This window comes from Leuciscus leuciscus, assembly GCF_965113295.1.
Source record: "Leuciscus leuciscus genome assembly, chromosome: 1".
Classification (NCBI taxonomy): Eukaryota; Metazoa; Chordata; class Actinopteri; order Cypriniformes; family Leuciscidae; genus Leuciscus; species Leuciscus leuciscus.
In genome coordinates this window covers 41,247,905-41,275,407 of record NC_138725.1, presented here as the reverse complement: position 1 = coordinate 41,275,407, position 27,503 = coordinate 41,247,905, and the positions used below count along the sequence as shown (strand labels likewise).

At 37.7% G+C, this 27,503-nt stretch overlaps 2 protein-coding genes across 2 annotated transcripts in view; one reads left to right on the top strand and one right to left on the bottom strand.

Annotated features, from left to right (window-relative positions):
• Nucleotides 1–5,021, bottom strand: part of prkar1b (protein kinase, cAMP-dependent, regulatory, type I, beta) — a 59,818-nt gene extending 54,797 nt beyond the window's left edge. The window contains exons 1-2 of the mRNA XM_082137509.1: nt 4,885–5,021; nt 4,062–4,249 (exon numbers count right to left, since the gene is read on the bottom strand). Coding sequence (XP_081993635.1) covers nt 4,062–4,235 — 174 coding nt within the window. The 5' untranslated portion in view covers nt 4,236–4,249; nt 4,885–5,021. The remainder of the gene's footprint in view (nt 1–4,061; nt 4,250–4,884) is intronic.
• An 809-nt stretch (nt 5,022–5,830) lies between these two features.
• On the top strand, nt 5,831–26,239 carry dnaaf5 (dynein axonemal assembly factor 5). The gene is made up of 13 exons (XM_082137413.1): nt 5,831–6,399; nt 7,432–7,616; nt 7,806–7,930; nt 8,428–8,546; nt 9,833–10,065; nt 10,409–10,639; nt 18,302–18,445; nt 19,042–19,210; nt 20,352–20,499; nt 21,064–21,214; nt 22,299–22,455; nt 23,512–23,703; nt 25,884–26,239. Exons 1-13 carry the CDS (start codon nt 5,868–5,870, stop codon nt 26,006–26,008), a joined length of 2,511 nt encoding a protein of 836 aa, XP_081993539.1. The 5' UTR covers nt 5,831–5,867; the 3' UTR covers nt 26,009–26,239.
• The last annotated feature ends 1,264 nt before the right edge of the window (nt 26,240–27,503 follow it).

The following is a 27,503-nucleotide window of genomic DNA, read 5'->3' as shown; positions in this document are numbered from 1 at the left end:
AGGTGAGTCTTCCATCAGCTCGCTTTCTGATTGGGTATTGTTTCGTTTCACAGGATTCACTTTTCCAGAGCGGGCGCGAGTTTGTCCTCAGGGTTCCCCCACACAACAGGATTTCTGATTGGAGATTTGGGTGGCTCCGACGTTCTTCCGAGCAGATTCAGTCATTCTTAACACACCTCACACCACAGGAAAACCTGATAAGATAATATGCAGAACCATCAAGACAATCAGGACTTTACCTAGGACTTTCGGAAGGGGAGAAATCGGTCCAAAATCACCCCGAATATCTTGTAGTGCGTGCCTAGCATTAGAACAGGAAACTGAGGCTACAATTCACACAGACTCACCAAAATTGGACAACAGAAGATTGGAAAAATGTTGCCTGGAGTCTGGACTGCTGTGACATTCAGATGGTCGGGTCAGAATTTGGCATAAACAACATGAAAGCATGGATCTGTCCTGCTTTGCATCAACGGTTCAGGCTGCTGCTGGTGTAATGGTGTGGGGGATATTTTCTCGGCATACTTTGGACCCTTTAGTACCAACTAATCATTGCTTAAACACCACAGCCTACCTGAGTACTGCTGCTGACCATGACCTTTATGACCACAGTGAATCATCTTCTGATGGTCACTTCCAGCAGGATAACACGCCACATCACAAAGCTCAAATCATGTCAAACTGGGTTTTTTGAACAATACAATGAGTTCACTATACTCAACTGGCCTCCACATTTACCAAATCACAATCCAGGACAGCACTTTTGGGATGTGGTGGAACGGGAGATTTACATCATGGATGTGCAGCCAACAAACCTGCAGCAACAGTGTGATGCTATCATGTCAATATGGACCAGAATCTCTAAGGAATGTATCCAGCACATTGTTGAATCTCTGCCACGAAGAATTAAGGCAGTTCTGAAGGCAAAAGCGAGGTCCAACCCAGTACTAGCAAGATGTACCTAATAAAGTGGGTGTGTGTGTATAATATATTTAGAGTGTGTGTGAATATTATATGAATGGTTTTAGTGCATTTTTATGTGGTTGGTCACTAGCCTGAGTCACTCTCTACTCTGGTATTCTAGCCTCTATATCTGATATCAGTCTGTTAATTTTACAATTAAAACTTTTACAGGATATAAAAGATAAAGTGTTTGTAAAATGGCATAAACATCTGCCTCTGAAACATCCCAAGACACAAATACCAAAGTGAAGGCAGGCAGATGCAAAGGAACAGCTGGGCACATGCCACACACAAATCCACACAAAACACACACAAGCTCTCTCCATAGCTTTAGACAGCCATCAACAGGCCTGTCCATGAAATAACACATAAAGAGTCCAAATGTGCTCTGAAATCTGTGAAGCATTTATTTGAAATTGAAATCTTAACATTATAACATTAACACATTATAGGCTAATTGTATTTACTGTCACTTTTAATCAATTAAATGCATCCTTGTTGAATAAAAGTATTAATTTCTTTAAAAAAAAAAACACTGACCCCAAACTTTGAATGGTGGTGTATGTCTGGGCTTAAAGGGATAGTTCATCCAAAAAATGAAAATGTTGTCATAAAAAAAAAATCTTCTTTTGTCTTCCGAAGATGTATAAAAGTCTCACGGGTTTGGAACAACACGAGAGGGTGAGTAAATGATGACAGAATTTAAATCTTTGGGTGATTTTAATTTTTTATTTATATGATTGACAAAAAAAACTCCAGCATTCTTCAACTGGTACTTGAGCAAAATACTACTTTTGTTAACTGGGCAAAAGGTCACGTTATTGGTCGATGCTCAATCGATCTCAGGATGGACAAATATCAGCCTAGCCGATCACTCATAATCTTGTATCACTAGAAGCTTTAATTTCTATTGATATTTAAAATAAAAAAAATAATAAGGAAATCATGTCATCATTTGCTAGCCCTCATGTTGACTTGTGCCCTACATGTCCATTTTAATCCGGCACAGTTTTCATACACTCATTCACACACATAGGGTCAGGAGTGCATATCCTTTAGCAGCCCGTGGATTTTCATCTTTCTAAATGAACAGAAGCTGCCAGACAGACAGATAGAGAGAGAGAGTGAGTGATTGAAATTCATTTATGACTAAAATGCAAGTGGGTCAGTAAACATCGTTCACCCAGCGGCTCAAAACTATGATGACACTAAATAACCTCAAAAACACAAGCTATCGCTGAACATGCGTCATGAGGAGAAGACAAGGACAGTCGTTCTCTTGTTCTGAGTGCAATATCAGCCCATCTGATCACGTCTTATGAATACACAATCCCATCGGCTGTTTGATGCTCTACCTAAACCAGCAGAAGCTCAGCAGAAGCCCATTCCTAACAAAAGCCCAAGCCCCAAGCATCTGCGGGTATGAAAAAGCCTGTTGTTCCTGGAGCACATGATCAAAGAAGATGTTCAGTTGCTGCTGAGTGTGGATGCGGTTACTGGCACCTCCAGCTAAACGAATGACTGCTGTGACTTTCATAAGATCTGTGTAATCTAAGATTGGGCAACAACATCAAACAGCATCAGCATGCCTCCTAATTGTCTATTGAGGGGGAACGGGAATGTTGATGATTCCAGCTCTTTACACTTCTACTTAAAGTAAGTACACTACACTACTGTTATTGGGGCCAATACTATTTTTTTTTTTTTTTTTGAAATAAAGAAAGAAAAAAAATGTTCAGCAAGGAAACATTCAATTGACCAAAACGGATGGTAAAAACGTTCATGATGTTAATGTTTCTATTTTAAATAAATGCATTAATGCACAGTTTCCATTCCACGAAAATACTAAGCAGCACAACTTTTTCAACATTGATAATAATCGGATATGTTTCTTGAGCATCAAATCATCATATTATAATGATTTCTGAAGGATCATGTGACACTGAAGGCTGGAGTAATAATGCTAAAAATTCAGCTTTGCATCACATAAATTACATTTAAAACATATTCAAATAGAAAACAAAAATATGTTTTTTTGTACAAATAAATGCCTCAAGACGACTTAAAATAATTTAATTTGAATTAATTTTAGAAGTGTGATTTCTACACCTGGAAAAGTCATATATATATATAGTAGTCAACAATTGAATCAAAACCTTTCATCAAAGTTATACATGAATTTTGAACAATACCCATTCTTGTCTTAGGACAACTTTGATGAACTTTTTTGATCCACTTCAAATGTTGACTACTGTATATATAAATATGTATAAATAAAAATCTTAAAATGCCACGCGCATATAATGATTATATATATTTTGTAGATATACCAAGCTCTAAAATATGTAATCAGGTAGAAATTATGAGCAGGCTAAAACATTGTTTTTATTCTTATCCTTACAGTTTTGAATACTGTTGCCAACAATGAGAGGCCTTGTAGTCAAACATTTTGAGAATCACTGTAGATTCTACATACAAAGAAATGATGTAGCTGCTGTAAAACTATATAAGCTCTACAAAATCCAAAATCCAATGTTTACACCTGCAAATGAACTTCATAGATTTTCCACAGATCCTGATAAAGTGCCTAAGTGTATGCTGTCCACTCAATTCACACACTCTAGGAACAGATCAAAGAAGCGTTAATAGAAACCAACGATTTCTCATTCCAAAACCTGCAATTAATTCGAATTAATATCCTTTCTATTGTGGTGCACTTGTCAACAAATAAGACACATAAAGAACATCAACCTCACTATGAACGCTAACACAATGACAGTTAATGATCATGGATGTTTGAGGGAAGGCGAAGGCACTCATTAACAATGAATACACTAACAGTGAATTCAGCCAGACTTTTTTTCCAAAGCAATGTACAGTGCATTCATTACAGGATCATCCCCCCGGAGCATCCTGAGGTTAAGTGCCGAGCCAAATGGGACAGCGATGATCTCAATAACTCTCCAGCTCCTGCTTCCCCAGCTCCATGGGAATGAAGCCACATCCGTTGTGATCCCCAACCATCACCCTTTCCGACGCAAATTCAGAACTTATACAAACACATCACCAGCAGAGCAAACAGAGTAAGAGTAACGCACCTTCTCCAGCTTCTCGAAGTGTTCCCGCAGGAACTTCATAGGCCGCTCGGGCTTGGCGATGCACAGGTTGACGATGCACTCTTTGAGGATCTGCTGTATGTTGTGTTTCTGCACGAAAACCTCACAGCCTTTCAGACTTTCATCTTCTTCCAGATTGGAGGAGGAGGTGGCCATCTTATCTTCTATCTCTGCCGCAGGAGAAAAGAGCAGGAGGGGGGATGAGGAGAGATATTCTTTCTTAAGTCTGTGTCTTATTCTCTCATATAATAATAATGTTTGACTGTTGAGTGACTAGAAAAATGCACTGTATTCAAAATGCATGTATGTATCTGTCAATCAACCTGTGTCTGTCTATCTATCTATCTATCTATTTATCTAAGGTAGATAGATAGATAGATAGATAGATAGATAGATAGATAGATAGATAGATAGATAGACTTAATCATAATGATGATATAGGCCATTCTTCTGCATGGTACACATTTACATTTCACTTCCGCCATTGATTCACATCAAACATCCAAAAATCATCAGCAACTGAAGCATCAATCCTCATTCTCGACCTATACGTTCACGAAACCGATACCGCATTCAGTCGTGCGTGAAACACGAAGCGTCGGTTTGTCGGCGGAGCGCTCGAGCTCAGCATCACTCTGTGATCACCTGTTTACGTTTTTATCACAGCTTATTCGCTTCAAAATACAAACCTATGCGGTGTATAAATGGTTTTAGTAATGTATTATCTTGGAAACAGCTCCTCTCGGTATATAAAGGTGAAAACAGTCGCGTGTGTCGCACAGTATTTAATGTTAATTTGGCTTACCGTTATGAGGCGGAGATGCAAGGCTCGCGCTCTAGGATGGTGCTTGGTTGGTCCTGCTGCTCGCGAGCGCCCGCTGTGACGTCAATCCGTCTCGCGATTGGACACTGACACTGATATTAATAAAATACATAATTTTTAAAAAAACAGAAAAGACATATAACTGACATGTAGATGTTAATGGGTTGAGATTAATTTCGTTTATTTAGAGCTTTTTATTTATTTTGAATCATCTCCTGTTTCAGCCAATCAGCGTCATTGTGGGTCTGTGCGTCATCCAGACTAGCACTCAAGTTTTGTGGATCACAGACCCTGACCTCTACAAACACATTTGTCTTCTTTTTTGTTTTTTCTCTTGTAATGTTTCATCACTTTCCTAGAATGATTTGAGTTTCTAAAGCTAATAATAATCGTAGTATTAAAAAAAAAACCTAATTAGAATAATTAGAATCTACTGTTAACTAAAGACAAACATTTATTTAAAAAAAATACCTTTTAGATCCTGTAAACGATGTACTAGGTGCACTATTGTCATTTTTCTTGTTATAAAAAACCCTGAAGACATAATGATTGTGCATGTGTCAATTTTCTATCCAATGAGCAACTATGGTAACAGTAAACGTAAAAAATAAATAATAAAAAAATGCATGCTTTTATAATAAGCAGCTTTTTCTTACATTATTCATGTCATGTGATTATTCAAACTGCTTAGAGGCAAGAGTAGTGATGTGGATTGTCAAATACAGAATCAGAAAAAAAAAATAAAGTCTAGCTACGCCATCTCATTACAAATCATTCTGTCTATTTATCATTATCTGTCTATTATTTCTTAGTGAAAAAAAATTGTTCTGACCATAGTAAAGTAAATCAAATAAAGTTGAACTGTTTTGAATGTGCATCTACCGTAAAGCCATCTGAGCTGTCGCAATCGTAGTGGCAACAACCGCCATGACAACCAGCAACAACATAACACACGTGAAGGAGCAATGGCGACCGCCAGTGACGATCGAGCTGCACCGGATGTTTTAAAATCTCTGGCTCGCTACTTAAACTGTTTAAACGATGATAACAAAAGCGCCAGAAAACGAGCTTTAGAAGCGGTGAAGAGAGACACAATCGAGCAGCGCTTGTCCAGCGTTGCGCTACAGGAGCTTTTCGCCGGTTTGCTGAAGACGCTGCTGAAATGTCTGTCAGATCCTGCGGAGACATGCAGGGACTCAACTATTCAGATCATCACAGGGTTTATCAGATCTGTCCCCAAACCAGAAGACTCTCTGCCCTATCTCATGCCCGCCCTGGCGCAGAGGCTCGGGGGGAAGGAGATCCTGGAGCCGGCGGAGGAGCTCAGACTGTCTCTGGTGGAGATGCTGTCTCTGTTGGTAGAGGTGTGCGGCAGACAACTTGCCCCCTACCTGGATGACATGATTAAGATCCTGCACAGAACCATCACGGATCCCTTCCCTGAAGTCAAGAAAGAGAGCTGTAAATGCACCATCAGTTTTGCACAGTGTGTTCCTGGTAAGTGGGGCCTTCAAGCTGTTGATGTGCTTTAAAAGACAGTTGAGATACAGTATAGTATCCATACATTCACTTTCATGGGTCATTTGTATAGCAGTGTGTTTGTATGGATTCATTATAGAGTAAACTGGCCTTACATGTGTGTTGTTGGTTGTCATAGTGAAATGGCCAGACTGATGCTTTGTATACCTAATGTAAGGCCAGTTTGCCACTTAACTCCTGTATAATGAATCTAGTCAAGTCAAGTCACCTTCATTTATATAACGTTAGCGCTTTTAACAATATAGATTGTTTCAAAGCAGCTTTATAGTGATAATAGGAAATTAAAGTAACAGAGATTGTTTTGGTTTTACAGCGGCTCTAGAATAAAGTTATTGTCCAGCTAAAGTTAGTTTTGATTTATTGATTCATATATAGCCTATATTTATTTATGCGATGCAATGCATTTGTGTAAGAAAAATATTCATATTTAACACGTTATAAAGTAAAATTCTAGCTTCCGGCCAAACTAACATACACAGTCTACTTACGCCTAAAGCGCAACTTACACAACTTTTGACGTCGGAAGTAACGCAGTGCGTTATGGCGTAGCGTAAATATCAGCAGTACGTCGCATTACTCGCATAAGTTGAGCTTAGAATTAAGTTGAATCCGTATGTTTGTTTCGCCAGAAGCTAGTTATTTTACTTTATACAATTTTAAATATGGATATTTTTCTTACACAAAAGCATTGCTTTGCTTCAGAAGGCCTTTATTACCCCCCCGGAGCCGTGTGGATCACTTTTATGATGGATAGATGCACTTTTATGGACTTCAAAACATATCTTAATCACTGTAGATGCAGATCCATATCGCTGTATCTCAATTGTCTATATCAGGGGTGGCCAGTCCTGAAGATCTACCTTCCTGCAAAGTTCAGCTCCAAACCTCATCAAGCACAAATGAACCAGCTCATTAAGATCTTCATATAGCAATCAAACAATACACAGTGGATAGTAATGTGCAAGTTTCTGTCCATCTATCTTTGCCCAGATCATTTTCACCTGCAGGCTGAGAGTCTTCTGAAGCCTCTGTTGCAGACTATTTCCCACCAGCATTCCCAAGTGAGAGTTTGTGCCACACAGGCCACCGGCGCGGTCATTCGGTACAGTGCAGGCAAAAATGTAGATGACGTTTTGTCCCACTTGGCTCAGAGATTGTTTGACGACTCGCCACGGGTAAGCTGGCAGCACTTAGGCTTGTTGATTGATGCATTATTTAATAAATGGCTTGTCTTTGATATCTTTCCAAGAAGTTCTTATATTTCTAAATATAAGCTATTCCTATTCCTATATATAGCTAAATCCTATTTTACAAGGTTATGTATTCCACAAGGGAATGATTTATTGTTGTGCTATTCTGCTCAGGTGAGGAAGGCCGTGACCGTAGTCGTGGGTGATTGGCTCCTCCATTTGCCGGACAGATATTCCTACTTCCACAAGCTGATCCCGCTGCTTCTGAGCAGTCTCAGTGATGAGATCCCTGAAATCAGGTGAGAACAAATGCACAGTCATAATAACAGTGTTTTCCAGGCCTCTAAATGTCATGAAAATGCACTTCTTCTTATCGAATAAAAATTGTATGCACGTTTTTAGAATTTATCCACATTAAATTGTGTGTGTTTCCTTCCAGTGTTTTTTTACATTTATTTATTTTTACCGATATCCCAAAATGCTCATAAAAATAGGCGAATTGAAACAAAGCTATTTATGTACAAGTTTGCCGCTGGTAAGGCTGCATTTATTTGATGAAAATGTCCGAAAACAGTAGTATTGTGAAATATTACAGTTTAAAATAATTGCTTCTTATTTGAATATGTTTTCAGTTGTAATTTTAATCTTAATGAGCCCAAACTTTTGATTACATTTGTCGTCTTGATTATATTTTTTTATTTTTATTTTTTTTATTTTTTTTGTCTTCTTGTCTATATCTTTAAGTCCTTTCCTTAAAAAAATTATGATTTAGTGATTTTTAAATGAATTTATTTAGGTCCCTTGCTGAGGATTTATGGAAACAAATAGGATCTCAATGGGAAAAGGAAAATGAGGATGATCTGAAGGATAAGATGGACTTTCTGCTGCCTGCACCTGCCCTTTACACTTCTGGAGGTGAGACTGACTAATAACAGTATGACCTTCTTTAAACTGCCCGGCCAAAATCTTGACACAAAACTGATGGACCTCTTGATGAAAATAATAACATCAAACTATTTATTTCCATCAAGAGGTGCACCAACTTTTGGTCAAGATCTTGTATTGACAATGCAAGAGTCCAGCACTCTGTAAAGTCTCCTCCAGCACATCCCTAAGACTTTCAGTGAATTTAAGGTCTGGACTCAGAGGAGCCTATTCATGTGTGAAAATGATTCTTCATGTTCCCTCATAACCATTATTACACAATTTGAGCCTGATGAATCATTGTCATCCTGGAATATGGCCATGATGTGTCTTCCTACATGGTTGTTTGAGAAATGAAAAGCTAAACACTCCATCAATTGGGGTTAGAAGAACTGATGCCAAACATATAACATGTTAGAAACATAATAATCACTGCAATACTGATTCAGTCATTCAGTCTTTTTTTTTGCAGGGCAGTGTATATATACTGTACATTAGATATGAAAACTCCAGATTAATCCCTCAAATAACATCTGACAGACTTTGATGCTCAGTTATCTTGTCCTTGAATGAAGAGAGAAAGAGAGATCACCTGAATGTGAAAGTATTGTTAGGTAGATGTTTGCTTTTTTATTAATAACCAACACAAATTCATATTTATCTTTTATGTACAGAACCATTAAAAAAAATTGGGATCAGTAAGATTTATTTAAAAAAAGAAAGAAATGTAAAACATTAATTTTGCAAGAACACATTAAATTGATCTAAAGTGACAGAGACTTTTACATTGTCACAAAAGTTTTCACAAGATTTCAACTTTGTATTTATCAAAGAATCCTGAAAAACGTGCATCACAGTTTCCGTAAAACTATTAAGCAGCACAGCTGTTTTTAGTTTAAACTTCCGTGCACACAGAACGCGTTTGCTCATTCCACTGCGCAACTATTCCATTGTTTTTCAATGTAAAAACACACACTAGACGGACGTCTTTAACTGTTGCGCTCACACCTTGTGTCTCTCCGCATGACACAGCCTTCTTAAATCGCTGTGCTTGTTGAAAGAAGTGTCTCTCTCTTTTTTTTTTCTATTGTCCTATGTTTTTATCAGCAAAAACATGTTCTGTGTGAACCAGCCCTTACTGTATTTTTGATTAAATAAATACATCGATGAGCATGAGACTTCTTTCAAAAACAAAACAAAAAACAAATCAATTTTACCAGCTGTGATTGGGGAACATTGGAATAGAAAAATAATGTTTTCCCTGTTTTCTTGGGCAGGAGAGCGTCCCGGGCTGGGCTGCAGGGAGCTGGTGGTGAGGAATCTGTCTAAGCTGCTTCCTGCGGTGGGCCGGGACATTGGTGACTGGTTAGTGCAGACGCGAGTGAAGACGGCTCAGCTGCTGCGGGTTCTGCTGCTGCATGCTGAAGATCACTGTACACAACACCTGCAGTCTCTGCTCACTGTGCTGTATCACACCTGTGTGGACCCTGAGCCTGACGTCAGAACACAGGTGACAGGACAACCAATCAGGAGCATCCATCTATCTATCTGTGTATCTATCTGTGTATCTATCTGTGTATCTATCTATCTATCTATCTATCTATCTATCTATCTATCTATCTATCTATCTATCTATCTATCTATCTATCTATCTATCTATCTATCTATCTGTCTATCTATCTATCTGTGTATCTATCTATCTATCTATCTATCTATCTATCTATCTATCTATCTATCTATCTGTCTATCTGTCTATATATCTATCTGTCTATATATCTGTCTATCTGTTATGAGATATGTTTGAATCATGAATCTTTTTTATTTCAGTGGTTTCCTGTCTCTCTCTTTGACAGTGTTTGGAGTCAGCGAAGCTCTTGGGAGCATTTGTCAGTCCAGAGGTCTTCCTCAAGTTTCTGTTACCTCACGTTGAAGACTCCAATTCCTGCTCGTCTGGTGCTCCCTGGGCTCCTCTCATGGTCCTGGGGGCCGTATTAAGAGGGAGTTCAAGGGAGGTGCTACGACCCCACCTGTTAAAAATCGGAAACATGCTCGCACACCCTGATGTCTGTCAGGGGTCCCAACAGGTGAGAGTCAATGACATTTCTGCCTTCGACCTGCTCCTGAGTGCTTAGTTTCCATTGCAAAGCTGTGTTCACACATTGGGTCTCATTCATGAAACACGAGCAGAACGAATTTTTGTGTAAATCGTGTGTAAAGTGGTTCTGGCGTAAATTTTCGGATTCATTAAAATGTTCGTATTTTCCAAATGTTAGTTGGTACGAAAGAAATCTACACCTGCTCCCAGCCACGCGTAAATAGTGCGTTTAACATCCGAACGTTTTGCTCATTAATAAGGCTGCATTTTAATTCACCTTAATCGGGTACATATTACACAGCATTTTGAAAAAATATTATATATAGTAATTACATACGGTTTTTCTTTTTACTTTTATTACGAGAGCCAGTAATAGCATCTGCAAACGGAACACAAGTCCGCAAGTCTTTTTTTTTTATTTTTTTTTTTTAATATTCAAGCTGTTTATTCATTTATTTATTTTTTCCGCAAGTCACAAGTGTTGCAGTCAAGCTTCATGTCGAACCATTTTCTTTTCACTTCTGAGACTGTTCGATTAACAGATGAAACTCCGTTAACTGCATCTGTAGGCTAATATGCTGCCAAGCTAAATCATTTTTTTTAGGACCTGATACGCCACTATGTACGCTTGAAAATAAAATGTGGCGTTTTGAATGAACTTCTGATAATAAAACTTCAATTTCTGCATCTGAGAAATTTCTCTTTTTCATTCGCTTTTGAGAAGACATGTTGAAATCCTTCGTTTCGTGTCATAATATGATGCCCATATATAGTTGTCAGTCGGTTTTAATGGGCGGGATTTATGGTAATTGAGAATGAGCGAGCGTCCCATTTACGACTGATTGGAATTCATTAACCCACACACACATTTCACTATCAAATCTGACGTTTACAAAGTATTTGTGAATCAGGAGAAGAATTTTCGGGAATGTCTCTTTACGTGCAAATCACTCACATATTTACTCGTATATTTACGAATGTTTCATGAATGAGACCCATTGACTTGCCATGCCAAAGCAACCGGAATTCATTTATTGTCAATCAAAGTTGAGAATTTTTGGAGTTTCACAGAGAATTCATCACATTTGTTGTGCAGTTATGCAGCCAACCAATAACATTAGGGCATTAAACAGTAGAAATTACCACTACTAACAGTAAAGCCACTTGGTGACGTCCAGTGATTAAAATCTATGTTTGTGCAAAACTTTTCGTGGCCGCATTTACAAAATCATGTCACACAATTGTTCTTACTTTTTTGTATTAAAACAACTGTTTTTAACTCTTAATGGCTAGTTTAATTATATACTTAAGCCTTTCAAATGTAGTTTTCCTAAAGAATGTATTTTATTGCATATTTCCAGCCCCCTTAAACACACACACTCACACACTTATTCATGTTGCAGATGTGTTAGAACATATCTCTGTCAGACCGAGTGGAAAAATCCCACCCAGACCCAAGAGTCTGGCCCTGGTTTCCTCTCAACCCACATTCGGCTCGCTTTGATATCTAAAATAACGCTCTATTTTTTGAGTTTACCATCCCTTCAGTGCCAAGTCACCACCCCTGAGAGAGCTTTGCAGAAATTCCCTCTATAGTGTAATTAAAAGCACTAAAAGAAAAATGACTAATTTGGCCCCTGACCCCCCCTGTGTCCACCACAATCCTGCATACTTTGGTCCAGCTGTCAATGTTTCATCTCGGAATTCATGCCAGAATCTAACAAAGTTTTCCTTCCGTGTAATAATGTGGCCTTAAAAGCATTGGCTGGGAGATGGTGACACACAATAAAGACATGGTTCATCACAGATGTTGCAGGACCTTTGACTGTCCCGTAGAGATGATTGAGACAGAAAAAAAGGCTGGCGAGACAGTGGTTTTTGTCAGTTTAAGGGAAGGAAATGGCAAATTATCCTGTTTTTAATACCACAGTAGCTAATGCAATGACTGCCTGGAAATCTAGAGAGAGGGAGAGAATTAATATTAGACTGACTGTGAATAAGTATTTTCAAAAATGCATTAGCTCTGTTTCTAAATCTAGTGAGATGCCTACCTAGACGGCATTTTAAGGCATCATAGCATAATTATGTTGCCGTTTAAGAAGCATCAATTAATCTAATGGTGAATGCAATCACAGAAAGTATTGTAATGAACTCTGATTAATTTAAGATGACAGACAGATAAAAAAATGTCGACTGGAAAGACAAATATTTTATTTTATTATTTTTTTCAAAAAGGAAACGAATAGGCTACCTTTATTCAGCAAGGATACATGCAATTTATTAAAAGGGACAGTACAGACATTTATTATGTTTCAAAATATTTCTGTTTCAAATAAATTCTGTTCTTTTGAACTTTCTTTTCATCAAAGAATCCACGGTTTCCATAAAAATATGAAGCAGCACAACTGTTTTCAACATTGATAATAATCAGAAAATGTTTCTTGAGCATCAAATCATCATATTAGATCGATTTCTGAAGGATCACTTAAGACTGAAGTAATGATGCTGAAAGTTCATTTTGTAAATTACATTTGATAAAATATTCAAATAGAAAGCAGGTATTTTAAATTGTAAAAATAGTTCACAATAATACTGTTTTTACTGTATTTTTGATTGAATAAATATAGTTTTGGTGATCATAAGAGACCTCTTTCAAAAAAAAAAAAATCTTACCGACCCCAAACTTTTGCACAGTAGTGTAAAATTATATTTCATCCAATGCTGAAAAGAGTCGATTAAAAATAGTTTGATCTTTTTTTTTACTATTTTACACACTTTAAAAAAAAAATCTTTTTCCAATCTTTGACAATTTTAGCTTATTACAGTATCACTTTCTTAGCTTGTCAACCGGCTAAAGTCAGAAATCAATTGTGAGGATGTCATGAGGGCTCGAGTCAGTTCTACCATTTTTAAATGAGTTCAATTAATTTATAAACCGATCGAATCAGTTCCATATTGATTCAGTTCAGTAACAGTGTGTTGATGTTTCAAATTTGTCAATTATGAAACAGTCAATTAAGCTAAAGCAGCTCTGCGGAGACCAGCGATGTCATCCAGCTCAATTTCAGTTTTCAAGTTTTGTTCTCATCATAGAGTCAATGCTAGGGGTGTAACGATATTCAAACCGAACCGACAAACCGCGATACAACAGCCACGGTTCGAACCGCGATACTCTCATGTCGAACCGAACGCGCCCCGCCCCCTGCTGCCCCGGCCCAACTCTCACATCACTTTGTCACAAAACTATTTTTTTCTTCCTTGACATTTGATTAAATAGTTATTGATGAGTACACTTTTAACAACTAATTAGAGCTGTAGTTTTACTAAATATTATTATAATATTATTTACTAAATAAAGTGCATGTCACGTGATTTGGGTGATCGATCACGCTCGAGAGTTTACATACGCACTTCAGGATGGCAACTCATATTGAGATTGAAGACCCTCCGGTCACAACCACTGACTGATACAGCAGCAACAGCAGCAGTGCTGATCACGAATCACCGACACCTGTCATCATCCAATATGATGACATATCACAGCATTTTTTAATCATCGTTTTGAGACAAATCATTGTTTGCTTCCGCTTCAAGCCGGACTCGTCTCGCGCTAACGGTAATTCCTTTTCACTGTCCACGTTTTGATTTCGGCAAATCAATTTTAGCGAATGCAAACAACGTGATTATTGTTCATGAGTCCAACATCCAGCCACGCAAGAAAACATGTAATCTACCTGAGGGAATAATATGCTCACAAAACATTTCTGATTATTATTAATGTTTAAGACTGGTTTGTTTCCCCCCCCCCCCAGGATTCAATGAAGAATGTAAAGATCATAAGATATTTATTTGAAATAGAAAGCTTGTGTAACACTATAAATGTAGGCTACTGTCACTTTTGATTAACGTAATGCATCCTTGCTGAATAAAAGTAGGCAATTACTTTCTTTAATTTCTTTCCCCCAAAAAATTATCTTACAAACCTCAAACTTTTGAACTGTAGGCCTATGTATAATGTTAAAAAAGCTTTCTATTTCAGATAAATGCTGTTATTTTGAATGGTGGTTTGTTTGTAATGTGACATTTTGTTTGTATGACTTTACAATAATTTTTAGAATTAAATTGTACATAAATAGGTTAAGCAATACAAATGTGTTTGTCTGATAACCTTTTAAACATATACTTAACTGTCTGCAGACAATGAAATGATGTACATTGTGCGATGCAGTACAAATATTTTGAGTGTCCCTTGTTTTCCTATAAAGAACCACGATTGTCCCGCATTTTACTTTTCTGAAGTTGGCAACCCTACTCAGGTGTGCAGTTTATTTCTGACTAGTCAGTGGAGGCATTTATTTCATTTTAGTTAACTCAGGTGTGCTAAGTGCTCTAAAGAAAGGCTGAAGCCACTGTATAAAGTTCAGTTAATAAAGTTAAAGTTAATCTAGCGTTATTATTGCTGGTGCCCTGCCATGAACCCTGCCCCCACAGCAAACAGAACCGAACCGAACCGAACCGTGGCTCCAAAACCGTGATATGAACCGAACCGTGGCATTGGTGTATCGTTACACCCCTAGTCAATGCCTTTAAATCAATAATATTACTAAATATTAAAGGTAGGGTAAACAATTTTCAGAGTGGCTAGCATTGTAAGCATAAGATCCCAAAGCCACGTCTCCAAAGCCATGCCTCCTTCAAAACACATGAACGCACACAGCTGGGAGGAAAACAAAAGCGTCATGAGAGACGCCATTAAACTACCTCATGTCTCAAAGCATATATTACAATAATAATGAACATAAACAACTTAAAGAGCTCTGACCTGTAGCACCTGACTGCTGCAGATTCATTTTGCCGTTGATAGTGTACAAGTGTAGCCAATGAAATTAAATTAAATTCGAGTCACGAACCGCTCCCAGTATAACGTCACGTCACGGGTTTCTAAGTTACAGTAGTTATGGCGTGAACGCAGCATAAGCTGGTTGTTTTGGTTCAGGAGGAACTGTAAAAGGCAGCTGCTGTTTCGGTCGCGGTGCTCATGACTGACATCTGTCTAACTCATAGCATGAAACGCGCAGATGACGAGTGATGTGTGCGCGAGCAGTTTTGCAGAGATACGTTGATATGCAGGTAGGACATTGTATCATTCAGACCGAATGCAATGATTGGATGAAAATATTATGGTCATATGCCTTCCTCAGACAAGATATATACATAAATACATTAAGCCCACTTGACTTAGTGATTGCTATCAGGATGTGAAGAGACTTTCAACCAGCATAACAAAAAATGTTTTTGGAACAAATTGCGTACCCTGCCTTTAAGTCTCCTTAAATACTAAAATGACACTGCTTATTTTCAGCAAACGTGTCTGTGTGAACTGGGGAGTTTTATGTTGAGTGAATTTTAGAGTAGGGCCTATGTCTGCATCAAACTTTATTTTGAAAGAGCAAGAAGAAGCCACTGTTGAGTGAACAGAGGCAGATGCTCTGATCTTTCCTGTACGCTGCAGCTTTGAAGTCAGCCTGCCCTTTGATGTTGCTGTTGTCAGAACACTTTCGGCTGTCTGTTTTCCAAAATCATCGGAAAGAAAGTACAGTGTAGGAAGAAGGCAAGGAAATAACACGCCTGCAGACCTCTTTTGAGCATATGTCAGATGTTGTGGGTCTGAAGATGTGCACTTGTGTAATGTGTTATGAATTGGATTTGCGATGCCTGTAGGACATGGAAAACAGAAGCACCAGCTCACTATGTTTTGTTTTCGGTGTTGCTATGGGACTATAAGCGGGAATGTAAATCTCAGATGTCTAAAGGAAGGTCGACATAAAATTTCAGATCTATATTAGAGAATATACATAAATGCATACCTGCCTGCTCACGTCATTGCTGACAGCTGTGGCCTGCTCACCTCTGTCCTGAAAAAAGACGAGCTGGAGACGGGGTGGGACGAGACATGTTTCTGCTGAGGGGCCGTTGTGGAGACAGGACTATATTTATGGACAAGAAGAGCCAGACGGACATGAATTGCAGAGAGTGCTGGTTAGGTCGATCGGTTTAAAACAGTTGTCAGACCTGTCGATCATTCCTCTGACAGCCCTAGGCGTGAACTAGAGAACATGCTTCTGTTTTACGAGTGTTAGTTTGATCTGGAAACCTGCCCATAAAGTGACATCTTTAAAACTAGTCTTTTATTACATTACATAATGGGGGGGAAAATAGATCATCTTGATCTATAAGAGGTTTATCTGCTAAGTTTCACAATTATAAAGATCATGTGTTTTATATATTTCAAAACTCCACACCATCAACTAACAATACATAAAAATGATTGTTTTAGAATGTTTTTTATGTAATTGTTTTATATTTTTTACCTGTGCAGAACCCTGTCTGCTTAATCATTTCATTTATTTATTTATTTATTTTACCTGTGCATATGGAAGCTTGTTTCCGCCACAGAAAAAATAAATGTAAAAGATATTTTGCGACTTTTTATCTCACAATTGCGAGTTTACATCACTCAATTCTGAGATAAATGTAGATACAAGCTATTGTGAGAAACAACTCAGAATTGTGAGATAAGAAGTCGTTAAATTCGCTAAAAAAGAAGTCGTTAAAACAAGCTTCCATACATATATCCCTGTATGCCATTTATTTTATTGTATTATTTTATTTATTTTTTACCTGTGCATAACCCTGTCTATTTAATAATATTTCATTATTTATTTTATTTCACTTTACTTATGCATAACCCTGACTGCTGTCTGCCATTTTATTGTATTATTATTATTTTTTTTTTTTTTATTATTTTTTTTTACCTGTATATAACCCTTTCTACCTCATAATATTCCTGCCTCATTTTTTTTATTTACAGGTGCATAACCCTGTCTACTTCTTTTTTTTTCATATAAATCTTGTCTACCTTTTATTGTATTTTATCATATCTTTTTTTTATTTGCATGCTCATAACCCTGTGTACCTCATTATTTAATTTACTTTGGTCATATTCTTGTCCTGAACATAAATAAAAAGAAAAAGTCTTAATTCTTTGTAGTTCTTCAGCTTTGCCTTCTAAAAATAGTAGTAAAAGTGTCCTCCCACTTCCAGTGGCCAGTGAAAACTCCTGCATCTTAATCATCCTGTCCCTGTTAATGACAGAACCGCTGATTGGAGGAAATGGTGTCATGATCCTCTTGTTTCTGTGAATGTGACACTTTGTCTAGACATGTGATCACTTCATGGAAAGAGAGACAACAAGGTTGTGAGGGTGGGTAAAAATGTAGTGGGGTAGGAAATAACAGAGACTGATGGAAAGAAAAGCTCATCGTGTGTTTTGAGCTGCTTTACGAGGTCAGAGAGTTTAGTCTCTATGTGTGTCTTTTATTGGCATGATAAAAACTGTTCATTTGTCAAAGTAGTATAAAATAGGTCAAATAAACAACAAATATAGCAGCTGTAATTAAATTAAGTGTCATTAAATGTCATTAAATTAAACTAAATTAAATTTTATGCAATTATATTAAATTAAATTGTCCAGACTATAATTAGAAATTAAACCGTAAATCAAACAAAAAGGAATAAATGACGTAATTAACATTAAACAAAAGTAATGAAAAGTGTAAATGTTTTGCACGTTTGTTTTTTTGTCTCTCAGGCGCTGTATCTGGATCAGCTGTTGGTTTGTGTGGATGCTGTGCTGTGTGTGTGTCAGGTGGACTGTGATGTCATCAGTCTGCAGCTGCTGAAGGTCCTGGTGTCGGTTCAGAGTCTCGCGTCACAGCAGCAACAGCACAACAAGGTAAAACACACACGTTCGGCATTTCCCATACACACTTAAACATTATATATGACTGATCTAAGCTCTTTATATTGAACATACTGCAAGGAAAGTATGTAGTTTCTTGCATACTCTCAAGAAAGTTGCCTACTGATTTACAAAATATTGCATGTCCAAAGTTTCTCGGCCTGAGTTGCCTGCACCTAAACATCATGTTAAAGGCGGCATGAAACAGAAGTTGCAATAGTCTTTTGTTCGTTATTGCGACATATATCCGAGTGAAACGGCTTCTCGAACGAGAAATTTTTTTAGGGCGGGACTAATTTTGTCCATGGGGAATCGATTGGCTGATTGGACGGTTGTTGTTTGCTATTGGTGGATCTCATGTGAGTGACAGGTTGCTCCGCCCTCATGTCAGTAAATGCATCATCAGAGAAGAGATGAGCTACAAGAGGAAGGGGAAGTTATTTTAATGAAAGATTATTTTAAAAAAATATGAATTTAAAAAAATGACCTGACATTCACTGTTAACTTGATATGAGTGACATTTTAGCTCACAGTAGTAGATGGATGGACAGTAGATCAAATAACTGAACATTATTCTGGGTCTTTCTCAGGCAGAAGAATCCGTGAGGAGTTTGTGTGAGGCGCAGGGTCTCAGTGGAGCGTGTGAGTTGTACCGACAGCACATGGCAGATCTGCTGCAGTGGCTCTCTGACTCGCATCACACCTGGACCAGTTACTCCATTCAGAAGACACAGCTGGAGATCATCGCCATGCAGTCCGGTGAGTGTGCGTTTCATTTGCAGCTGGGCAACATTCTGTTTAGACGCACACAATCTAAAGGTGATGATACACAGGGCAACTTTTTGGGCAATGTTGCTGGGTAATGTTGCCGTCACCGGGCAACCAGATGAGACACACGACCGATCTATATTATCCAGATATAAATGTATTGCCCATTTTCAATGGGAAAGTGCCCAAGCAACAATCGCTCAGCAAGACTGCCCAGCAACATTGCTCAAAAAGTTGCCCTGTGTATCATCACCTTAAGAGCTGAACTCATTAAAGTTCACGTCTTCAAACTTCCCTCAGAGTGAGCAGTCAAATTCTTCGCTTAATTATTCACTAATTTAGCGTTATTTGTAGGGATGCACCCAAACGAAATTTCTGGGCCGAAACCGAAAATTCAGGATTTGGCCAAAAATCTAAAATAAAAACAGAAATTAATTCTCAATTATAATCAAACTTTAATAAACGGCACTCATATATCTAAAACTTAGTTGTACCATTTAAATTGCACATAAGACGGTTTTATATCAACTTATAAAAAAATTCTTAGAAATATAAACATTTAAACAACAATAAACTCTGTAATCATGACAGATTTATTTAAGCATACATTAAATAATGAAGACATCACAAACGGGTTATGCAATAATATAATGAATATGTAATGCTCTGCATATATTCAGCAAAATGCTCTTCTCTAGAGTGTTTTTTTTTCTTTTCTAGCTAACTAATGGGTTTATGGACATTGAATAGCTTTCTTGAGGAAAATGTTACATTAAATGTAAGTTTTATTGACGCCTTTCCCCGGTTGAAACACTGATCGAGCGATTACATGACACAGGGTTCATTTCGGTAAGTTGTAAAGTATCTTTCAACATGCCTTCTGGTGTTCAGCCATGTTTATTTGGTGCTGTAACTAGTAGTAAATAGAAGATGATATGATCGGCTCACATGCGCTTGATGTCTAAAATAAAAATGTCTAAAATAAAAATAATAATCAAATAAAACATACTATAAATGGAGTAAATATTCTCCAAAATGTAATGTAAAATAATATTGAAAAAATATGAATAAATAAAATACCAATATTTTCTTCTTCTTTTTTTCGTTTTATCATCTGCATGTTATCTTTTAGGTCCAGTGGTGGGCGAGTTTCTTCCAACCCTCTTGCCTCTGTTGAAGAGTTGCGTTGAACCCAGTCGAGACCCTGAGATGAGACTTCACATCTTCACCATGCTGTCCAAACTACTGCTGGATGCCAGCAACACACTGGACTCACAGGGGTCAGTTTATCAGTCACAGATCTTTCTTAATGCAGTTATTGTGTATTTTGCATTATAAGAGAATATGATGAAATATCCAAACTATCATACCCGATGGCATTGAAACATAGGAGATAACAGCAATGGTTAACTACTACACAGCTGAGCTCTTGTTATTTTATATCTACAGTATCCCACCACTGCTTAAATATATGCTTAAACATGCATCATTACAATGATTTATGCATTTTAAGAATGGAGATCTTCTGTGATGCCTGATAAGGATCTAAATACTATGCATTTCAAAGACAACCCTTCACAATTACACCGATATAGTAACGCATCAGGATAGTCCCCTTCAGATATGTAGCAAAATCCCCTCTTTTCATGTGGCGTTCACCTCAAATTCCTTCGTTGCATGTGGGTGCTTGATTTGAAAAGTGAAATAAGAGGAGAATGAAAGAGTTACTGAAGACATTGTTGGAAATACCTAAAGAGTGATTTTGTTTGTAAAATGCAAATATACTTTTTTAAAGTTGTCATGTTTGTCATAAAGTTTGTCTTCATAATGTTTTCTCTCCCTAGGGGATTTGGTGAATACATGGAGATGGTCCTGCAGGATTTGTTGTTGCCTAATCTGGTGTGGCGTTCGGGTCGATCTGCCGCGGCTGTCAGGACCGCTGCTCTCAGCTGCCTGTTAGCTGTCCTACACGGGGCGGCTTTCCCAGCGGAGCGAGTAATAACACACACACATCAACTCTATCACTACAGCAGAGCCATGAAACATTAAGACTGCATCAAAATATGAATTATATATTTATATATATATATGAAGAGTTGAAGAGTTGAGGAGTTGAAGTGAATATATGAAGTGCCATCTGAAATTTTCTTCTAGAATGATATTTTTTTATCAAGCTCATATATTTAAGTTCAGCAATTTCACTTAATTGGCAATGAAAATAACCTATTAATTGTCATTTAAGTGAAATTACTGAACTTAAATATACAAGCTTGATAAAAATGATCATTCTAGAAGAAAATTTCAGATGGCACTTAGAGGCTTTTGCATCTGAACTCTTATCTCTCTCTCTCTCTCTCTCTCTCTCTCTCTCTCTCTCTCTCTCTATATATATATATATATATATATATATATAATTTAAATAATTTAGAAAATCATTTTGTAGATGGAAGAAATTATATTTTGATGAAGATATTTAATTTGAATAATTGTGCGTAATGACATAAGGAAATTTTATTAGTACAGCACATTTATTAAGGCAGTAAATGGTGTCAAATTTGATTTCATGTTTTGTAACTGTTACGGTTAATATCTGCTTTTTTGAGCATCGCTAAAATATATGTTAAAGTACTTGTTTGCAAGTTTGCAAGATTTTTTTTAATGTTTTTGAAATAAGTCTCTTTATTTCGTTAATTTGACTTATTTTACTTACTTAAGTCTCAATTTAGTTAATATACATTAACATTTTGAAATATTATTCCATTTTAAAATAGAATGTTTTCTATATGAATATATTTTAAAATGTAATTTATTCCTGTGATCAAAGCTGAATTTTCACCATTACTACTCCAGTCTTCAGTGTCACATGACCCTTAAGAAATCATTCTGAAATGATGATTTGAGAAACATTTCTGATTATTATAATTGTTGATATTCCAATTGTTGATATGATTATTATAACAGTTCATATTTTTGGTGAACTGCTTTCTTCAGCATTCTTTGATGAATAGAAAGTTCAAACGAACAGCGTACTTGTTTGATTTTGTGTGAGTGATGTTGACATGTGATAAATGTGTTTTAGGTTGTGTCGGTGGAGGAGACTCTCAGTACACAGCTGATCTCTGCGCTGGAGGAAGACTCTAAACTGGCTCGTCTTCTGGCCTGTCGATCTCTTCACTCACTGCTGAAACTCACAACACAACAGCTCAGCACTGACTCGCTCAACAAGATCTATCCAGGTATACTTAACTCATCCTACATACTGTTAAACAATGAAAGGGAAGAGAGCAGCATGTTTACTGTGACAGATGAAAATCAAGAAGTGCAGTGTTAAATATCTTTGGTCTAGATTGTTCAGTTTTCCAGCATCTTTCCACAGTATGGGTTGTGTACATCAGATGTCAAACTGTAGCTGTCAAACATGTGGAATGGATTGAGGTTCTGTAGCTCACAGATGTATTTTCATGCATCAAATTAAATAGAGCTTCTGCTTTAAGGTCTGTATTTTTATTTGACTGTGTAAATGGAGAAATAGCACCATTATTCTTCTTATGCAAACATGTTATTGAAAAAGGTAGATTGAAACGCGTCCGACAGTGTTAGATATTGTAAATGGAATATGTGTTACAGTTCATTGCACATATTGTCAAGGCATTTTGTATACAATAGTTTTTATTTTATTTTCAAGTTGTCATTTTCTGTTTCTGTTATAAGACTATCCTGGTTAAATAAAGCATATCCATGACTATGTGCCTTGCACAAATTTTCCATACATTTATTAATATATATAATAAACAGTGCCCATAAAAAGTGTTAAACTTTTATTTTAGTTTGTTTTATTTAGTTTTGTTTAGTCTTTTAAAATGGTATTGGTTTGTTTCACTGTTTTAAGACTATTCTTGTTAAAGCATATCTGAGTCTTGCACAAGTTTTCCAGACATTTATTAATAAATTATAGTAGCCAGTGCCCATAAAAAGTGAATTAAGCTTTTTATTTAATTTTTTCATTCAATGTTTTTAAATAGTCTGTGTCTGTTTCTCTGTTATAAGACTATCCTGGTTAAATTAAGCATATCTATGTGTTTTGCATACATTTTCCAGACATTTATTAATATACAATAATACACAGTACCCATTTTTGTTTTGAAAAGTGGATGGCAGATTTCATAAGACTATCCTGGTTAAACGAAGCACATCAGTGTGTATATTAACTGTTGTTATTGCACACTTTCATGGTTTCAGATGTGTCTGTGAGGTAGTATGTGCTTTCATGAGCGTGTCTGTTTGTGTTTCAGAGCTGCTGAAGCGTGTGGATGACAGCAGTGAAGACGTCCGCCTCGAAGCGCTGAAGTCTCTGAGCACATGGTTCTCATCTCTGGGGAAAAACTACGACACACACTCGTGCCGGCCACACCTGGAGTTCCTGTTCCAGCAGCTGCTGCTCTACATGGACGACCCCGACACCAAAGTCCAGGATTCAGTGCTCGGTAAGGGTGCACGCACACAAACGGCATGCGATTCTTCATTCCTGCTGTAACCATCTGATGTTTTGACTTGAGTCGTGACTGATGACAGTTATATTCGTGTCGACACTGTTGTGGTGTAAGATAAATCTCTTCCTGCTGCATAAGGAAGTGATTCGGGTCTGTGTTGCGCTCATCTACGGTCCACTTCACTGATCTCCCTGTTCTTCACTTCAAAGAGCCTCATTAATCCTGCATTTTTACACTCTATCCATCACACGCTCCTCTGCTACTGGCCTGCCTCCAGCCGGGTCATGGGCTGTCAACACCTTCCCATAATCCTATGTCAATGTGTCCAAGTGCACACGCACACGGAGTACAGAAACTCTTCATACCCCCTAATTAGGCTTTGAACCCACAAAGGATGTTGAAAACGTACATATAGTAAGTAGGGCATAATGTTCATCCGGTTGATGTCGCTAAATAAACCCAGACAGGGTGATCCTAATATGCATTTGTATTATACAAAAGGGGTTTATTTAGAGATAACGTTCAGCATCATGCATACAGAGCCACAGACGGGGGGGAAAACACCGTCTTGATTTCCTCTTCTTGTCTTTCTTTATTTTTGATAATGCTCTTTAACGCATCTTGTATTTCAAAGACACCCCAGATGTGATTAATGTCCATTATAACACCATATCCCATAATCCCTCATTCCTATGGTTAAGCTTATAATAACAGCACTCTCACACTGTGCTTGAGTTACTGAGGAAATTCACCCGTTTCTTTACACAAAGGAAACTTTGTTTTCTGGTGCACTTACAAACGTATAAAGCGGCGGATAAAAGTAAATCCCCCCCGACCAAACAAATCAGGATAAAACCAAATCCCCACAACAAAGACACGACTGCTGAAAGAACACAAATCAGCTTTATGGGCTTCTCTTTGTTCCTAAATGGTGAGCTGAAAACTTTGAAAGTCTTTTTTTTGTAAAGGTAAAACAATGGACACTTTTGCGTAATCACACTGCAAAATAATTATATTTATGAAAATGAATATGAATATGCGAAAAATGCGTGCAACAATAGACCAGTTAATTATGGTCACAATTTCATTATGAACCTACCATTATGATAAACAAAACAAAAAAAGTATTAAACTACTACAATAAGTATTAAATACTATAATATACTAGTATATATATACTTTACTGAGCAAACTTACAACGTTTGGGGTCAGTAAGATTTTTTTAAAGATATTAATCATTTTTTAAAAAAGGATCCATTTATTTGATGTTTAATGGGTTTAATTTAATTGATTCAAAACACACACAAAAAAAATATTTCAAATAAATGCTGTTCTTTTCTCTTTCTATTTATCAAATAATCCTGAAAATCATTTATCACGGTTTCGACAAAACTATGAACCAGCACAACTGTTTTCAACATTGATAATAATAATTTATATATATTATAACAGAAATGTATCTTGAGCATCATATCATAATGATTTTTGAAAGATCATGTGACACTGATGACTGGATGATGCTGAAAATTCAGCTTTGCCGTTGCAGGAATATGTGATCAAATTCAAATAGAAAATATTATATTTTTAATTGTAATAATATTTCACATTCTTACTATTTTTACTGTATTTTTGATCAAATAAATGCAGCCTTGGTGAGCAGAAGAGATTTCTTTCAAAAAACATTAGTTTGTGTGTGAACATGGACTCAATACTGTTTCTTTACTATGTATATATAGAGAAAGAAAGAAAGAAAGAAAGAAAGAAAGAAAGAAAGAAAGAAAGAAAGAAAGAAAGAAAGAAAGAAAGAAAGAAATGATAGTAGAGTTGTTCTAGGCTGATGTTAAATCTGAATCTCCTGAATGAGTCAAGTCAAGTTTATTTATATAGTGCTTTTCACAATACAGATTGTATCAAAGCAGCTTCACAGTATTAAATTAAAATAATACAACAAAGTTTGTTTCAAGAGGAATTTATTGATTGATAAATTTATATTAAATATCCCCAAAATATCCCCATGAATGAGCACCAAAGCTCAGTGCTGTACGTCTGGACTCTGGACCAAATACATAACCCCCTGCACTATGACTCCACTATATTTTTTGCTCTGCCAAATGAGTAAAGTATGATGTAATAACCAAGTCTAAAGATCTCCTTGTCTTCTCTTTCTGTGTCAGAGGTTCTGAAAGTGGCCAGTGCAGTGGACGGAGGTCTGTTACAGCAGCAAACAGAGGCGGTGAGAGAGAAACAGCGCAGCTCTGAGAACTGTGATAAACTCCTCCAGCATATTCACTCATTATAACACACACATCTGTGGCTCAATGCTGCTTCCTCACTGAGTCTCATGCTGATGGAAACAGGCACTTTCACAAACATTTGTGAATGGATAACCTGTTTTGTTTTTTTAGCTTCAGTTCTGTTCACGGAGGTTGTTTGACAGAATTCAAAATTAACTTTCTTGTTTGAAATGTGCCTTTCTATTTGATATTGACATCTTTATTGATTTATTAAATAAACTTGTTTATTAAACTGATTGTTTTATTTGCACATTTGTGTTAGCAGATGTGTTAAGTATTCTTAATCATACAAGTCGAGAGCTAATACATTAACAATCGATATTGTATTTTTAAGTAGTAAAGTATTATGGTTAAAGCACATTAGTTCACATTAGTACAAATTAATTAGTATTGCTCGCTGGTCAAATACAATCATATCTGGTGAAGAATATCTTCACCCTATTCTTATTCTACTACTTGACATTTTGTCGGTATTATTGACACATTTTATGTGCCCACGTGGGCAGCGACAGTGACACCTGGAGGGGCGTGATTGGGAGGAACGGCCCCCCTGATCTGAACCCGAGTGGTGTTCTGTTATTGGACTTCTGTGCTAGTTACAGCTTGTCCATAACAAACACCATGTTCAAGCATAAGGGTGTCCATCAGTGCACATGGCACCAGGACACCCTAGGCCGGAAGTCAATGATCGACTTTGTGGTTGTTTCATCTGACCTCCGGCCGTATGTCTTGGACACTCGGGTGAAGAGAGGGGCGGAGCTGTCAACTGATCACCACCTGGTGGTGAGTTGGATCCGATGGCGGGGGAGGAAGCTGGACAGACTCGGCAGACCCAAACGTACTGTGAGGGTCTGTTGGGAACGTTTGGCCGAATCCCCTGTCAGAGAGATCTTCAACTCCCACCTCCGACAGAGCTTCGACCAGATCCCGAGGGAGTCTGGAGATATTGAGTCCGAGTGGACCATGTTCTCCACCTCCATTGCCAACGCGGCCACTCGGAGCTGTGGCCGTAAGGTCTCCGGTGCCTGTCGAGGCGGCAATCCCCGAACCCGGTGGTGGACACCGGAAGTAAGGGATGCCGTCAAGCTGAAGAAGGAGTCCTATCGGTCCTGGCTGGCTTGTGGGACTCCTGAGGCAGCTGACGGGTACCGACGGGCCAAGCGGACTGCAGCCCGGGTGGTTGGGGAGGCAAAAACTCGGGCCTGGGAGGAGTTCGGTGAGGCCATGGAGAAGGACTATCGGTCGGCCTCGAAGAGATTCTGGCAAACCGTCCGGCGCCTCAGGAGGGGGAAGCAGTGCCCTACCAACGCTGTTTACAGTGGAGGTGGGCAGCTGTTGACCTCGACTGGGGATATCACCGGACGGTGGAAGGAATACTTCGAGGATCTCCTCAATCCCGCCGTCACGTCTTCCATTGAGGAAGCAGAGGCTGAGGACTCTGAGGCGGACTCGTCCATCACCCAAGCTGAAGTCACCGAGGTAGTCAAGAAACTCCTCGGT

Excerpts from the sequence above, each read along its gene's own strand:
- dnaaf5 (XM_082137413.1), top strand. The coding sequence starts at position 5,868 with ATGGCGACCGCCAGTGACGATCGAGCTGCACCGGATGTTTTAAAATCT. Across the intron at positions 20,500-21,063 it reads AACACACTGGACTCACAGGG|GGGATTTGGTGAATACATGG; the intron begins GTCAGTTTATCA and ends TTCTCTCCCTAG. Across the intron at positions 21,215-22,298 it reads CGGCTTTCCCAGCGGAGCGA|GTTGTGTCGGTGGAGGAGAC; the intron begins GTAATAACACAC and ends AATGTGTTTTAG.